Genomic DNA, 18,757 nt, shown 5'->3' with positions numbered 1-18,757 from the left:
CCATAAAGATGGAACTTCTTGGTGAAGGGGTTAATTTCGAAGATATCAGTCCATTTCAAGTTAAGTTTGCAGAAGGGCTTCCAAAGACAAAATTTCCATACAACTGTGGTATTTTTGTTGTGAAGATGCTGGAATGCAGGTCACTGGGATTGAAGAGCATGGCTAATATAAATGATGAAACTGCAATGGACTTACGAAGCAAGCTATGTTGTGAGATCTTCGACCAGTTTATGGATAAAGATTTCCAGGAAGGTCAAAGGAAGTGAAAATGTCATATTTGTTCTGTTTTTTACTCTGTTTTTCTACTTTGACGTTAATTATCCCTAACGTTTAAGTTTAAGTTTGTAATGAATTATCCCTAACGTTTTTTTCATTTAGATTGTTATTGAAATTTTTTTAGGATGTCTTGATGAATTGTCAAATGCTTATGGTACTTTTAGGATGGGTTTCCAGAAAAAGAGTGAGAAAGCAAAATGCACCATAGCCTAGCAAATTCCTTTAAAGTTTACAAAAAAAATGAAAAAGAATGTGATCCGATGTCAATTGAACTCGTTAACTTTTGAATAATTAATTAAAAACAGAAAAAAATGTGAGTATACACAACGGGAATCGAACACGGCTTATTGTGTGATAAGGGTACACTAAGAGTAGAAGGGCTTGCCACTAGGCTATGGTGGATAATCGATAACAGTGTAAATGTGAATTTATTTAATCACCGACGATAGATTTATATAATCTGGATATCATTTTAGATATTCAGGATAGCTTTCCAAAAACAAATTCCTTTAATGTTTACAAAAAAAATGAAAAAGAATGTGATCCGATTTGGATTGAACTCGTGAACTCTCGAAAGATGAATAAAAGTGTGTTAGGCTTAGGTGAATCATCTGATATATGTGTCCACATAAATGAATTTAACCGCATTTTATGTCAAATTCAGGATGGCTTTCCAGAAACGAATATGAAACCGAGATTAGCCAGATATAAGACCACTAATCCTCTACATTTTAATCAGTGTTTTTGTTTTGTTTTGACTGAAACACAACACAAAAGAAGATGATAACATGAGATTACTCATAATGTGGTTTCTTAAAACAAATCATAATGTGGTTTCTTAAAACAAATCATAATGTGGTTTCTTAAAACATAAGCTTTAAAACATAAAAAAAGAGAAGATCATAACATGAGATTACTCATCCAACAGCCACTTTTCCTCAAGCTTACACCAATCAGGAACTTTGACCTTCACATCAGCAAGCATTCCATCCGCTTCCATGAGTTCTTCTTTGAGTTTTTCCAACTCAGCAGTGAAGTCAAATTTTCCTTTAACCTTAATAATCTCTTCAAGCAACTCGATTTGGGAAGCAATGGAATTTGCTTTGCTGGCTGCCTGATGCCATTCAATTTCAGATAGCCTGTGTTCGTTGGAGAAACGAAGAAGAGCCCTGTAACGTTCCACAGTTTCCGCCTTTCCGTTGTTGAAACCATCGGAAGCATCAGATCCGTAAACCTCCTTTATGGGACGCTTCATCATCTTCTTTGACCCTTCCATTGAAACTTGATGAATGAGAAAAGAATAAACACAGAAGAAATGAAAGTCAGTAAAAGAGAGATCTGATATCTTCCCTTGTATATATAGAACAAAAAGTAACCCTTCGATTACTATAAAATGGTTTAGAAAGCAACCTTTCGATTATTGAACGGTTACTGAGATAAATGATGTCTGTTTTAGAAAGGAACCGTTAAAAAAAAAAATCTGATTCCAAGGGGAATCGAACCCAGGTCGAGACAAGTGTATAAGTTTTGAAAGGTAGGTGGTCTAGCCGCTAGGCCGAGGAGAATCATCTGGTAGATTTTTCCACATAAACATATTTAAGTGTGTTTCAATCGTTAGGTGAAGTAAGTAACAGAATATATTTCTTTTATCTGTATTCAACTATAATTTTTAAAAAAAAATCTGATTCCAAGGGGTATCGAAACTAGGTCGGGACAAGTGTTTCAGATTTGGAAAGATAGGTGGTGTAGCCGCTAGGCTGAGGTGAATCATCTGTTATAAGTGTCCACATAGATGAATTTAACCGCAAACGTTATATTATAAACTTTGAAAAGAAACTCTGCGTTTCAGGATGGGATTCCAGAATAGTTGAATATTACTGTTTTTCTTTCTAGCAAAGAAATTTGAACTAAAATTGAAATGAGATCAAAAGATAAGATTGTATAGTACAAAAAATAAGGAAATTTCAAATTGTGATTTGGAGTTTTGGAGAGTAATGCATTAAAACCTAGGTTGTATATTACAAAAATCAAATTTTCCATCAGCTTTGATAATATCTTCAAGCAACTCGATGTCGTTTGGAAGAGACTCTTCGATTCCTGAGATATATGCTTGAACAAAAAAAAAAATCAACCATTACTCGTAGGAGAGTAGAACCCGGGTCGAGTCAAGCATTACAATTTCGACAGATAAGTGTTTTAGCCGCTAGACAGAGGAGAATCATCTGTTACACTTTTCCACATAAATATTCTTAACAGAAAATGTTGTATTATAAACCTTGGAAAGGAACTCGGTATTTCTGGATGGGATTCCAGAATAGTTGAATATTACTGTGTTTTTTTCTAGCAAAGAAGTTTAAACTAAGAATTGAAATGAGATCAAAAGATAATGTTGTATATTACAAAATTTGGAAGAAATCATACTTATTCGGGATAGGGTTCCAAAAGAAAAAATGTATATGGTCTGGTGCATATCATGTAACCATCAAATAGCCAACATCCAAATAATAATCAATAAAAATGTAGAACTTCATCCTATAGGCCTCTCGCATGTGCTCTTGTTGTGCCCTCCTGTGCCACATCTGCTGCACTTGTGGGACTGAGATTTAGATCCAGGAACCCCAAACTCGCCAACAGATCTCTTTCTCTTTGTAGGAGGGCGTCCACTTTTCTTTTTGGTAGCTGGAGGTGGGCAAGACAGTTCATCAATATTCTCTGGATAGGTGGACGTTGACAACTCTCCACCAGGATGTATGCTTTCAGCGTAAGCTTTAGCCCACGTTTCTGTCAAGTGAGAAGCATCAACAAAAAAGTTTTCATCTCTCTTGATATGCTTAGCAGCAGCGATGGCATGGATGCAGGGGATCTTGTCAATGTCGAAAACATTACATGTGCAATGCCGCTTCTCCAAGTCAACAACAAACTTCATTGTTTCATCCTTCACCTCAAACTCGCTTCGATCAACTTGATACACATTCAACAACATTGCGTCCCCTAACCTAGATACCAATTTCTGCACAACTTTTGGAGTAACCAGGTGCTTATGTTTCACAGCCGCTTCACGTCACTCAAAAAACCAAGTGGTCATCGTCAATCTGATAGTTTCAAGGAGAGAGATAATGGGCAACTCACGAGGCATCCTCAACATAGAATTGAGAGACTCTGCAATGTTGGTAGTCATGATATTATACCTGTTCGCAGGCGCATAGCTTCGTGCCCACTTCCTAAAATCAGAATCTTCCAGATACTTAGCCAATTCAGGACATTTATCCTTTATGTCATTGAAGATTAACCAGAACTCGTGACACGTATAGGCATCAGCAGCGCTTTCCACCAGAGGTAGCAACCCAGTCTTCGCATATGTAGGAGTGATGTTGCGGAGCAGATGGATCCTGCAAATTCCATGGTGAGATAAGGGATATACATCCTCCACCGCTGAAGAAATGGAGTTAGTCCTGTCTGATACAAAAACAAGATCCGAAGCGTCCGGGATCTTCTGGCTCAAACCTCTAAAGAATCATTTCCAAGAGGCGCCATTTTCTGCGTCAACCACTGCAAAGGCGAGAGGATATAGATGATAATTCCCATCTTGAGCACAAGCTGCCAATAAAGTCCCATTGAATTTTCCCTTCAGAAATGTACCATCTACTGCAATAACTCTCCTCATCAATGAGAATCCCCTTATCGAAGGACCAAAAGCCACAAATGCATACTTGAACTTTCCTGCAGCATCCACATGTTGATAAGTCAAGGAACCAGGGTTTGTTTCTGTGATTTTATACAACCACCTAGACAAATTGTAATAGCTGTCTTCAGGAGTCCCTCTAACCAAAATCTGAGCTTCTTCTCTCACTCTCCAAGCTTGTTTGTAATTGATGTGAACACCATGCAGCATCCTGACCTGTTCAATGATCTGTTTCGGTTTGAGACCTTCCTTTTTTTCTCCATAATTGCTGCAAATCAAAGAACCCAACAACTTTGCAGATGCTTGTCTGTGGTTGGCTTTCCTGTGTGTTGTATCGCATGTATGCTCATGAACATACTTTTTAACAACGAAAAAATCTGAAAGAGGTAGCTTGATAGCACGCTTCTTCCACGTGCAATTTTCATCAACACAACTCAAAAGCACTCTTGACTTGTTAGAAGAGACAGTCATGTACTCAAACTTCCACTCTAAAGCCCATTTCTTCATCCTCAACATCAACTCTCTCTTTGTCTTAAAATAGCTATTCACCTTAATATCGCCAGCTCCTCTCGTGGTTGGTGAAAGTCCAATATGGACAGGGCTAAAATCCGGAAGAGCATTCAGAGGAACTGCAGAAACACCTTCATATAGAAGACTCTGCAAAAGTCGAGTAGTTCTGTAAGGCATAATACTTGATTATGAAGCATATCATGCAAACACAAACAGAAAAAGGGAATTAGGGACAATGTACCTATTTTTCTCTCTGCACAGTAGAAAGAATCATTGGATTGGCATTCAATGGAACAGGAGAAGCAAATGTATCAGAAGCTTGAGTGTTACAGCTAGCTGGATCAGTACTAACCTGCAAAAGTCCAATATGGACAGGACTAAAATCCGGAAGAACATTCAGAGGAACTGTAGAAACACCTTCATATAGAAGACTCTGCAAAAGTCAAGTAGTTCTGTAAGGCATAATACTTGATTATGAAGCATATCATGCAAACACAAACAGAAAAAGGGAATTAGGGACAATGTACCTGTTTTTCTCTCTGCACAGTAGAAAGAATCATTGGATTGGCATTCAATGGAACAGGAGAAGCAAATGTATCAGAAGCTTGAGTGTTACAGCTAGCTGGATCAGTACTAACCTGCAAAAGTCGAGTAGTTCTGTAAGGCATAATACTTGATTAGGAAGCATATCCTGAAAAGTCTAAGGAAGAAAAAAATCATACAAACCTTAACACACAAACGACAGGTTCCATCAAATGCTCTAGTCTTGGAAATGAAAGTTCTGAGCTGATGAGTATTACCTATCGAGAGTGGGGGGAAACTTTCAATAATACATTTCATATTCAATGAAATACCATAACTCAAACTGATTTCTTCCTCTTTAACACTTAAATCTTCAGAGACAATCTTCATCAAATCTTCATACAGTAGATTTTCTTCTATGGAAATGATTGATGCATTCCTCTTCAAATCAACAAGAAACTCCCACTGGAGATATTCTTTTGAGATCCATTGTCCACAGATGCACAAAACTCCCATTGTTCTACAAAATCAACTTCAATTCATCAACAAATGAATAATATATAACAAAAACTAAATAATGTATAACAAAATGAAATGATTCAAACCTTAATCAAATCAGACACACGAGAGAGAGAATGAGATGAATAGACGCAGAAACGACAGATCAATTGAGAAACGACGACGACGACGATAAATAAACGGAGAGACGACGACGGATCAACGGAGAGGCGAAGACGACGACGGAGAGACGACGACGATGACGACGACGGAGAGACGATGACGACGACGGATAGACGACGACGATGACGACGACGGAGAGACAGACAGCGATGAAGAGAAGAAGAAGCGATGAAACGAGGACGGCGACAATTGATTTCAAATTTTTCTTTTTAATTACTGAAAAAAAAGGGCATAAGGATAAATTACCCCTTTAGTGAAACCTATTTTTGTGATTTCTGATCCTGAGTGCTAGTTTGGGGAGGAAAACTTTGTTTGGTGTTCTTTGTGTCATTTTCTCTATCAATATTTTCTTTTGCACTTTTAAAATTTGTCGGCTGCTATAAGATAAACTTTGAAATGATCCTCCACTCCTTTACCAACTCAAGCACTATGATCATCTACTCATCAAGCACTATGATCATCTACTCATCAAGCACTATGATCATCTACTCATCAAGCACTATGATCACCCACTCATTTACCAAATCAAGCACCATCTTTGATATTTTATGTATTGTTGCTCACTATAAATACCATCACTCATCTCACTCTTTTGTACACAATTACATCTTCTTCTTCTTCCTTATAATAAACTCTTTCTCTCATATTAAGTGTTATTTGCTTCCTACGGGTATTGAATTCTACTCTTATTTAAATTTCCCGATACTATAAATTATAAGTTATTTCATAACACGTTATCAGCACGATCACTCTGCGATTTGGTAAAATTTATTTGTATCATTTATACCCTGTTATAATGGTCGGTATACCGCCTCTACTATTATTTATATCATGTTATAATGGCCGGAATACCGCCTATATTATTTACTAGTAATTTAATTTATTTATTGGTCGGCCGAGCCGCCTTATATCCTGTTTATTATTTATTGGTCGGCCGAGCCGCCTTATATCCTGTTTATTATTTATTGGTCGGCTGAGCCGCCTTATATTCTGTTTATTATTAATTGGTCGGCCGAGCCGCCGTATAATTTATTTATTATTCTGCATTGATCGGCTGAGCCGTCGCATGATTTGTTGTCATATAACATAAATATTTCATTGTCATAATTTTTCACTTTTATGAAATTTTATAGATTTGATTGACCGTTTAATACGATATTTTCAGACTAATTTTTGGTGCACTCGATTTAACCCCAACGGTCACAAAGAAAAATTTTCAAAAATTTCCCCTTTCTCCAACGGTCATGAACAGTAATTTTCATCTATAAATACAACTCATTTTCACTCCATTTCATCATCCAAAACATTTCGTCTTCTCTCAAAAATTTCAAATCGCTCTCCTCCGATTTTTCATTTCAAGAAAGATGATTCGCGCACTTTTGTTTTTATGTGCCATTTTTATTTGTGTTTCTATTTATGGTTCATTCGTTGGAGAATTTACTCCGAGTGAATTTAAGATGAATATCGGTTTAATTTTATTTACATCGCTTCTCCTTGTAATTGCTTGTATGATTAATGTAAACGGTTTTTAAATTATGAAGTTCTAATAAAATTACTATTTTGTGTTTTAGAAATACAAATGGCAAACATCGAGAAACTCCAGTTCCCGGCTCTAAAAGTAACCGGCGAAAACTATGTCAGATGGGTCACAAATGTGAAACCTTATCTTGTAATAAAAAAGATATCTGAAGCTATAAAAGTCGGTAACAAATCGCCACCCGAGCATATAGCCGAGGCGATAATCTTCCTGAAGAAGCACTTAGATGAGAATCTAACTCACGACTATGGAGACGTTGAGGACCCATCTGTACTATGGCAAGCCTTGAAAGACAGATTCGATAATCAAAAGGAAATCAATCTCCCCCACGCTCTTGAAGAGTGGAAAACCCTGAGGTTTCAGGATTTCCAAAGGGTTAGAGATTACAATTCCACTATCTTGAGGATAGTTGCACAATTAAAATATTGTGGTAACCCTGTCACCGAAGCAGAAATGCTTGACAAGACATACAATACCTTCCACAAAGAACACAACGTCTTATCCCGAATTTACAGAAAATGTGGGTACACCAAATTTTCTGAATTGATGGTAACACTCATGTTGGCTGAAAAGAACGATGAGTTACTAATCAAAAACCATAATTCCCGACCCACGGGAGCCAAGGCATTTCCCGAAGTGAATGCTACGGCGGTAGAATATTCGGGAAGGAGAAACCATACCAATCGAGGTCGTGGTCGGCGTTTCAACAACAAACGTGGAAAGCCTTACTATCCTAAAAGTATTAGATCTAACAAATGGGTTAGATCTGAACAACCTCATAAAGGCAAAGAAACCGAAGAGGATACCACAAAGAAAAGTGAGACTGTATGTTACAGATGTGGATGTAAAGGACATTGGTCCCGTACCTGTCGTACTCCCCCACATTTGTGCAAGTTATATCAAGAATCCATAAAAGGAAAGGCTAAAGAGGTGAACCTCACGGAAAACGTTGAAGGGACCTCATACCTTGAATCCTCTGATTTCGCAAATGAGCTGGACTAGAATACTCTTGAAGAGTACGGAAATGTTTCTAATAAGACTGCTGAATAGTCCTCATTTGTAATGTATAATAATTATGTTTTCAAAGAATAATGTTGTTTTAACAACAATATTTGTATAATTATTGTGTGTTTTCTTTATATAATCAATGAATAAATTTCACGTTTCACTTTTATTTAATGTTTATGATAATTTCAGAAATGGATCAAAATACTAATGGAGCAAAATCCAAGAAACGGATTCGTGAAATATGCATACCAGATAGTGGAACAACGCACACTATTCTGAGACAAAAGAGATATTTCTCTGATATAAAACCGACAAGAATTGTCGTCAATACAATATCAGGTCCTGCAGACGTGATTGAAGGAACTGGTAAAGCAAACTTTACTTTGCCGAATGGAACAAAATTTTCCATAAATAATGCTTTATACTCTCCGAGTTCTAAAAGGAATTTGTTGAGTTTTAAAGACATATATCTTCACGGATATGATACTCAGTCTGCAACTGAGGATGGAAAGAAATACATGTATGTAATTTCTGAAAAATGTGGCAGAAAACACATATTGGAAAAGTTTCCAGAACTTCCTTCGGGATTACATCATACTTATATCGATGAGATCGAATCAAATCTTGTAGTAAAACGGAACCCAGAAGAGTTCACGTTATGGCATGATCGCCTTGGCCACCCAGGCACTACAATGATGCGTAAAATCATAGAAAGTTCACATGGTCATCCATTGAAAATCCAGGAGATTTCTCAAGGGAATAAAATGACATGTGTTGCATGTTCTCTAGGAAAATTGATCGTAAGGCCATCGCCAACCAAAATCGATAAAGAATCACCAAAGTTCCTTGAAAGAATTCAAGGTGATATATGTGGACCGATACATCCACCATGTGGACCATTCCACTATTTTATGGTATTAATTGACGCATCCAGTAGATGGTCACACGTTTGTCTATTATCATCTCGAAATGTGGCATTTGCGAGATTTCTAACTCAGATAATCAAACTGCGAGCACAGTTTCCTGATTATACTATTAAAAGAGTTAGACTAGACAACGCTGGTGAATTCACATCCCAAGCATTCAATGACTATTGTATGGTAATGGGAATTGAAGTTGAACATTCGGTTGCTCATGTTCATACGCAAAATGGTTTGGCTGAATCTTTAATTAAGCGTCTGCAATTGATTGCAAGACCATTGATCATGAGATCAAAACTTCCAACCTCTGTATGGGGACATGCCATTTTGCATGCAGAAGCACTCATTCGGATCAGACCGAGTGCATACCATAAGTATTCTCCACTACAGTTAGCGTTTGGTCGAGAACCAAACATTTCCCACTTTAGAATCTTTGGTTGTGCGGTATATGTGCCTGTAGCACCACCACAACGAACAAAGATGGGACCACAAAGAAGGTTGGGAATATATGTTGGTTGTGATTCTCCATCAATTATAAGATACCTAGAACCACAGACTGGTGACGTCTTTACAGCACGTTTTGCTGATTGTCATTTTGACGAAAATGTATTCCCAGTTCTAGGGGGAGAAAACAAAAATGTTGGAAGTGATATAAAATGGAGTGTACCATCATTGTTATATCTTGATCCTCCTTCTAAAGAGTCAGAACTAGAAGTTCGACGAATTATGCATTTACAGAGTATAGCTAACCAGCTACCTGATGCATTTGCAGATACCAAGACGGTAACTAAATCTCATATACCAGCTGCAAATGCTCCTGCTCGTATCAAAATGCCAAATGAACAAGAAAAGGAGGATGACACACGAGAGCCAAAAACACGCCTGAAGCGTGGTAGACCTGCTGGTTCTAAGGATAAGAATCCTAGGAAACAGAAGAAAGCTGAAATATATGATGCACCCAAAATAGCAGAAAATATTTTGGAAGAAATAAATGATAAGGACTCTGATGAATCAGAGCATCATGAATCGAAAGATAATCATGAGATTTCTATTAATTACATCCATAATAAAAGGATATGGAATAGAAATGAACAAAATGACCTTGATGATGCTTTCTCATATATCGTGTCAAGTGAGGTAAATGAAGATACCGATGATCCAGAACCGAAATCCATATATGAATGTCAAAAGAGACATGATTGGAATAAATGGAAAGAAGCAATACAAATCGAACTTGATTCGCTTAACAAACGAAAAGTGTTTGGATCTATTGTACTCACACCTGAAGATGTGAGACCAGTTGGGTACAGATGGATTTTCGTTCGAAAACGAAATGAGAAAAATGAGATTACAAGGTATAAAGCTCGCCTTGTAGCCCAAGGATTTTCTCAAAGACCTGGTATTGATTATGAGGAAACATATTCTCCTGTAATGGATGCGATCACATTTAGATTCCTGATGAGTCTAGCCGCTGATAAAAATCTTGAGATGCGTCTCATGGATGTTGTTACAGCTTATCTATACGGATCATTAGATACTGATATCTACATGAAAATCCCTGATGGATTTAAAATGCCAGAAGCATTAAGTTCCAAACCTAAAGAGTTATGTGCAATAAAATTGCAAAGATCATTATATGGGTTAAAACAATCTGGACGTATGTGGTACAATCGTCTCAGTGAACATTTAACAAAAGAAGGATATGTGAATGATCCTATATGCCCATGTGTTTTCATCAAGAAAACAACATCCGGATTTGTGATAATCGCGGTATATGTTGATGATCTAAATATTATTGGAACTCAAAAAGAAATACAAAAGGCATCAGACTATCTCAAAGGAGAATTTGAGATGAAAGATCTTGGACAGACACAGTATTGTCTTGGCCTACAAATAGAACATTCACAAAATGGTATATTTGTGCATCAATCCACATACACTAAAAGAGTGTTGAAACGATTTAACATGGATAAATCAACTCCTCTTAGCACCCCAATGGTCGTTAGATCACTTAACATTGAAAGTGATCCATTTCGACCACCTGAGGAAAAAGAAGAGATACTTGGTCCGGAAGTACCATATCTAAGTGCAATTGGAGCGTTGATGTACCTTGCAAATTGTACACGGCCTGATATATCATTCACTGTTAATCTTCTAGCAAGATTTAGCTCATCTCCAACACGAAGACATTGGAATGGAATTAAACATGTCTTTCGTTACCTACAAGGGACTATTGATTTAGGCTTATTTTACCCTAAAGATTCAAATGGTCAAATGGTTGGTTTTGCAGATGCAGGATATCTTTCAGATCCACACAAAGCCCGATCGCAAACAGGATATGTTTTTACGATCGGAGGCACTGCTATATCTTGGCGTTCTCAGAAACAAACGCTTGTGGCTACCTCTTCAAATCATGCTGAGATCATCGCACTCCATGAAGCAAGTAAAGAATGTGTATGGCTAAGATCAATAAGCCAACACATTTGTTCAAGTAGTGGGATTGACAAAAGTACGGGGCCAACTATTCTATATGAAGACAATGCAGCATGTGTTGCTCAAACGAAGGAAGGATATATCAAAAGTGATAGAACAAAACATATACATCCAAAGTTCTTCTCATACACTCAAGAGCTCGAGAAGAAGAAAGAGATTGAAGTAAGATATGTCCGATCATGCGACAATGCAGCCGACCTCTTCACAAAATCACTCCCTACTTCGGTATTCAGAAAACATGTCCATAACATTGGAATGCGTCATCAGAAGGATCTATGACTGCTCAATCGAGGGGGAGCTTACGTAGTTGTACTCTTTTTACCTAACTATGGTTTTTCCCATTGGGTTTTCCTAGAAATGTTTTTAACGAGGCAACAAAGACGTTAAGCGAGAGCGGAGAGTGACACCGGTCCCCAAGGAGAGTGTTACGAAACTTAATACAAGATGGATGATCAAGGGGGAGTGTTATAAGATAAACTTTGAAATGATCCTCCACTCCTTTACCAACTCAAGCACTATGATCATCTACTCATCAAGCACTATGATCATCTACTCATCAAGCACTATGATCACCCACTCATTTACCAAATCAAGCACCATCTTTGATATTTTATGTATTGTTGCTCACTATAAATACCATCACTCATCTCACTCTTTTGTACACAATTACATCTTCTTCTTCTTCCTTATAATAAACTCTTTCTCTCATATTAAGTGTTATTTGCTTCCTACGGGTATTGAATTCTACTCTTATTTAAATTTTCCGATACTATAAATTATAAGTTATTTCATAACATCGGCAATATTTTGGTCAGATACATCCTCAAATAATCAAATGAACGAACAACTTGGTCGTTTAAATTAAAATACTTTTTAATTATATTATATAGTTTGACATGAGAGTATCGAAGTTATAAGACTTGCATAAATATGGATTTATTATGATGATGGAGTTAAAAAGCATTCCATGTGTTATAGAACCCATAAACCATGCACACTATATATTGTAAATGTTTACAGAATCATATACCTAATCAAGTAATTATCGCCGACTAAGTTCGCAGTTAAAACATGAGCTCTGCACTAGAATTAAGGAATACCATTAGTGTCCTTCACTCCTCTTGCATCCTTGGTCTAACTATATATCACTGTGTCCCTACCTCGCTCGTGTATTCACCTATTTATATTTGACGCCATTATTAAATCATATATGGGTGCATATTATATAGTGTGACTGTGTGAACTCATTAGTCACTATAGGTTTAAAGTTATATATATAATAATAAGATTTATGATTAATTACTTCATCCGTGACAGCCATTTCTGCCACTAGAGAGGCAAGTAAGACGCTGCATGCAACTGGGTGGCCATGCGCGTCATGTGGCGGCTCATTTTATTCTTTTGAAAACTATAGGAAACACACAAGCAAAATAAATACTATAATAGATCTACAATCCGCGCAACCGCGCGGATTTTTGTTTCATTTATTTTTATATAAATATTTTGTTTTCAATTCTAAATTAGTATATATTATAATATATATGTGTTTATCAATTTTTAAAACATAATAAGTTTACCGTATATTTTTTCATTGAATATATTGTTTCAAACTTTCACATGTATTTGTATCTTCTTTTATATATATATATTTTTGGATTATTATTTCATTATTAAAATCTTAAATATATATAAAGATTAGTAAATTATTGTTTTATTGTCATATTCAAAAATATTGTAACATTTCACAAACTTAGAAAGTTTTTTTAAAATATACTTTTAGCTTCATAGATTTATATTATCGAGTAAATAATTAAACATTTAGTTTTTATTTAATTTTTAAAATAAACTATATAGTTTAAAATTTGTTTTCATTGGTTTAAAGTAGTAAAGATTAATCATTGTTAGATAATATGATTTTTGTTATTTAAAAAAAATCTTTATAATTTTTAAAGTTAACATAGACAAATATTTAAATATTTAGCATATAGAGGTATAATATTACAATGTTAAATTATATCTATTTAATTTATACTATCTATAAATCCAATGGATCATCTATTGTTTAAATCCAATTATTGATAGCCCAATAAAAATTCTCTGTTTGGTCCAAAATTTAAATGATAAGATTCGATAATAAATGTAACATAACTTTCTAAGAATAGATCCATTAGGTCAATTTTTTAAAATATCACACATGAATCAAGGTTGTGACTTCTGTTTTAATATATAAAATATATAAATATGTATTCAAAAAGGGAGCAAAAATCATTAGTACTTAAATTTTATCATATTGGTGGAATTGCAATCTCTAGCTAGTATAATTAGGGAAGATGTAGGCCATGTTTATTAGAGGGTTCTTATGGTAGAGTTCTTAGCGGAATATAAGAACCATCTTTTAACTTTAATTAATAAAAACTAAGAACTGTCTCTTAAAACTCTTATTTAAGAGCCGGTTCTTAGCTTTTCTTAGTTAAAAGTTAAGAGGCGGTTCTTATATTACGCTAAGAACCCCACCCTAAGACCATAATTATCGTGGTTTCTAAAACCCGATTCTGTGTGATTTTAATGTGTGGATCCCACGTGTTTTTTAAAAAACGGTCACGAAAGTCGCGAGTGAAGGATCGGTCATGGGCTGGTTTTTTTAGTGTTTGCGGGCCCCGCCGACACGTGGTGGTCCGCGATTTGTTCAAATTTTTATATTTTTTATTTTTTAAGGACAAAAAAAATAAAAAAAATAAAAAATTAAGGACCCCATATCGGGTATCAAGCCATAATTATGCTCTAAGAACCCTACAATAAACATGCCAAATCTGTATTAAAATTGGTGAGGAAAAAAACAAAAGCGAAGGAAATGTTCTGTGGCCACCACCAGATTCATGTACTATCAAATCAAAATTTTCATTAGGTAAAAAATTATACCACCACCAGATTAATGTACTATCAAAATTTTCATTAGGTAAAAAATTATATATTATAAGAAAAAAGAAAAACATATCGCCCTCAGTAAGTGTAGAACTCAGCCAATTCCTCGACGGATCCTCTTTCGCAATCATCATCATCATCGTTGTGATCGGAGCAACTGTTGTTGAGCATCCATAACAAGTGTTCGAACAATACGACTTCACAAGCTACTAAGATTGTCTTTTGATCGTGACGTTCTTCCATGAATCTCGATTAACGATCAAGTAATTCCTGGAAAAGCGGATGGTCAATGACGTGGGAACTAAGCATGTAAGGTCTTCGAGACTTCCCAACGTAAACTAGTTGAAGATCGTTGCATTTTGAGACCTCGGTGGTGGTGGCGGAGGTGGTGGTGGAGACGGTGCTTGAGTGGTGGTTCTTGATGAAGGAAGGCCATTTCTTTATGACCGACTTGAGCTTTGTTAGCTTCCCGAACTTAGCCATTGGTAAAGTACCAGTATCGATTTTGAACAATATTGGAGGTTTTCCAAAACCAAACAAATAAACTTCAAAATATTACTAATAGTATTGGAGATTTTCTTGAAATTAGGGCAGTTTTGTGTGTGTGTGTGTGTTTATCCAGAATGATAGTTATATATGTTTCTGGGACGTGACAACGAAGGAATAGGTCCGTTTGTATTTATACTGAGAGAGATCGAGAAAAGTGAACATCTAATAAAAAGATTAAGGGGGTACAGAACCCGTAAAACTAGTGTCTCGTTGCTCTGTCTTTATTTATATATTATATATATGAATATATGTGCAAGGATTCATGTTGATATGTGCATACGTGTGTGTGTGTGTGAGTTGGACAATCTCCTGTTGTGGGTTGTTGTCTAATGTTCGGATACAGGGTGATCGATGGTTTTCTAGATAAAGATTACATCATGTCCACGATCTTGAAATAATATATTTTGATGATGATGATTCCTTAGAAATATGTCTTTTTCTTATAAACTTTTTTTTTTTGCTTTAATCTTTTTCTTATAAACTTGCTTTGGTTTAATACATTCATACATATAACGATCTAAAACACTTGGCCTGACAAAATATGGAATACAACTAATATTTTTAGTTGTTTTGTGACCACCAATCAAAATCATAAATGTGTATTTAATCTGGTGGGAGAAAACCTTTTGCAGCTGTCGTTATAGACTTGCAGAACACAAATTGTGGAAGTGAAGCTAATAATTGAAGGAAGTTTAGATAACATACAAAATGGTCCAAACTTTATTTTATGTATATAATATAGTTTACGCCAAGAGAAATCAAACAATAACAAAATAATCCAAAACATCACAAGTTCATTGCCTAATTAAGTATTACTGATGATTAGTACTAGTAATCATTCTATTAATTTATTTTTAAAAGCAATCTTTATCAAACTAAGTCAACGCAAATGATATTTGATTATGTAAGAAAAATATATTTAATTATGTATAGTTTACTATGTGATTATTTTTTTTAATTTTTTTTAACACCACTATGTGATTATTTCAAGAGAAATTCATTGGCACAAATATAAACTTAAGAGTTTAGATTTGGAGGGTGAGGTTTAGGATTTTAAAGAATAATTTAGTAAATACTAAAAATTTCAAATACATTTTTTAAAATAGCTTCAATAATAATTTTTGGATTTTTTCAAAATAAAATTATAATATAAAAATTATTTTATTCATTATTATTATTATTTATTTAGATAATTATGTATATTTAAATATCTAAGGAATGATAGAATTTTTTTATCCTCTTAAATGATTTTTTTTTTTTGTAATACCTCTTTAATGGAATCTCTTTTGAACATTTTACTCTTTGTGAGTTCTTTTGATGAAAAAAAAATTATTTTAAAATCATTTGAAAGAATTAACCGTATTTTAATGTACGCAAATAATAGTTCCTTTTAAAGTTTAGAATCAAACGTCAAAATGGCAATTTATAACTTTCTTTTTTTGTTCAACGGCAACTTATAACTTTCAAAACTGGATTAATAATATGTTTGAAATTAAGAACTGAACCGTAAACACGACCTTAATCTTCGTAAGGAACGTGTATATAGGTAATGAGGACCAGTATCATGTTACAATTCAGTTCTTAATTATTTAAACTTATTAGAGCACCATTATCGCGGACTCTTAAGGTCCGTATTTAGTGTTTTTAAATTAAAAAAAAATTATTTTTGGCTAATTAAAGAGGAGACGTCGCTTAATTAAGCCATACAAGAGACGAGGTTTTGTGGACACGTGTCATAATCTCACCCCTCTCTCTCTCGACCAAAGCATCCTCTCTCTTTCTCTCGTGTCTCCTCGATGACTCCGACACCTCTCCGCGCGACTCCGACTCCATCAACCGGCGACTCCGACGATGACCTCTCCGCGACGACTCCGACTCCATCAACCGATTCAGAAACTCACTTCTCATCAACCTCACGTCTTGGGTATGATCTATGTATCAAGATCGTTTCTTCTTTTTTGCAATCAGGGAAGCTGGTGATCCAAGCAAGAGAAAGCCATACTGGCTTTCAGAGAAACAGTTTTTGATTACTAGGAATCGGTGGCTAGTTTTCTCAAAAAAAAAAAAGGAATCTTGCGGTTACCTCTTGTTCTGTATCCTTTGGCGTACACTTGTTCTAGTGATATAGATTATTCTTCAAGCTTAGATTGAGTTTTACATTAAGCTCTGCTTGATTATTTTGGTTTTTGAAATTTTGTTTCGTTTTTGTGCCATGAAGTGTGAAGTGCTGTTAGTTAGGTTGCAGATATCAGTCTTGTTGACTACATTGGAGTTCAAGCAGCCAAACACGCCACCTTTGCCCTCCACACTGCAGGAAGATACTCTGTGAAGAGATTCAGAAAAGCTCAATGCCCCATTGTCGAGAGGCTCACCAACTCTCTCATGATGCACGGAAGAAACAACGAAAAGAAGCTGATGGCGGTGCGGATCATCAGCACGCCATGGAAATCATCCACCTCTTGACTGACGCAAACCCGATCCAGATCATCATTGATGCTATTGTTAACCGGTACAAAAAGGCTTTTTGTGATTTGCAAAAGCATTATGCTGTGATATCGTTTGCTAATATTGTTTTGTTGCTTGTGTGTCAGTGGTCCTCGTGAAGATGCTACCAGAATTGGATCTGCTGGTGTTGTGAGGAGACAAGCTGTTGATATCTCTCCTTTGAGACGTGTTAACCAGGCCATCATTTTGCTCACCACCGGTGCTCGTGAGGCTGCTTTCAGAAACATTAAGACTATTGCTGAGTGTCTTGCTGATGAGTTGATCATCGCAGCCAAGGGCTCCTCCAACAGGTAATGAACATACTCTCACAGCTCTTAAAATGGTGTCTTTATGTGTTATCCCTTTTGCCCTGATTTCTACGATCTTATCAATGAAATTTATGTTTGGTTTTCACTAGATTGGAATATGTTACGGATGTTTGCTCTTTTGTCTTACGAAGTTTTTTTTTTGTCTGAACTACTTTCTATAGATAAGTATTGATGCCTAAAGCAATTTCGCATCATTTTATTCGGTTTTGGTGCACAAAAATGATAAATTTGAGTCGCTCACTACAGAAACTATAGATTACACACTTCATTTATTCAGACTCGATTCATGTCATTGACATTAGCCTTCAACCCATAATTAAGTATTGATGAAAGTGTTTTATAATTTTTTCTTAAGAACCCATAATTAAGAGACTTGCAATAAACCACTTAAATGTTCAAATCTCTTTCTAAGTCTCTTAACTCACTTTTACACTTTAAAAACTATAAAAAATTAATTAAGAGACCCTTTAAGGGATTTTGGGATAATGATGTTCTTAGTAATAGATTAGAAAGTTATAAAAAACATGACATAATATACCAACTCTATTGATTGAGAGCTTTTATTGCATTGTTAAATCCACACCCAATCCAACTGAATTTTTAATAGTGAAGCAAATAATTGCAGTTTTTCATTTATCTTGTAAAAGATCAGACAGCTTTTGGTGTTGGTGGGCAAACAAATTGGTAGCCAACAGCCCACACAATTAAATATTTTAATTAAATAAAACACTCTGAACAAACAAGTTAGTTGCAAAAGCAAATAAGCCAGTTTGTATCTTGTTGTTCTTCTTAAAGAGTACGTTACAGACACTTGTGTTAATAGACTTTTCCTTCGTCTTTACCT

The 18,757-nt window shown here is 35.5% G+C and overlaps 1 protein-coding gene and 2 pseudogenes across 1 annotated transcript; 1 reads left to right on the top strand and 2 right to left on the bottom strand.

Moving 5' to 3' along the window:
* Positions 1–2,803: 2,803 nt before the first annotated feature.
* Positions 2,804–3,259, bottom strand: LOC106448851. The gene has a single exon (XM_013890679.2). The coding sequence runs from the start codon at positions 3,257–3,259 to the stop codon at positions 2,804–2,806; it is 456 nt and encodes a 151-aa protein (XP_013746133.2).
* A 10,517-nt stretch (positions 3,260–13,776) lies between these two features.
* LOC125587511 lies at positions 13,777–15,532 on the bottom strand (annotated as a pseudogene).
* Positions 15,533–16,896: 1,364 nt separating this feature from the next.
* Positions 16,897–18,114, top strand: LOC106447243 (annotated as a pseudogene).
* Positions 18,115–18,757: the final 643 nt, after the last annotated feature.

The sequence above is a fragment of the Brassica napus genome, chromosome C5, assembly GCF_020379485.1.
Source record: "Brassica napus cultivar Da-Ae chromosome C5, Da-Ae, whole genome shotgun sequence".
In the NCBI taxonomy this organism is placed as follows: Eukaryota; Viridiplantae; Streptophyta; class Magnoliopsida; order Brassicales; family Brassicaceae; genus Brassica; species Brassica napus.
The sequence above is the reverse complement of the archived record's forward strand: the minus strand, read 5'-3'. Positions and strand labels throughout refer to the sequence as shown.

Coding starts and splice junctions, on each gene's coding strand:
- LOC106448851 (XM_013890679.2), bottom strand. CDS start 3,259: ATGTTGTTGAATGTGTATCAAGTTGATCGAAGCGAGTTTGAGGTGAAG.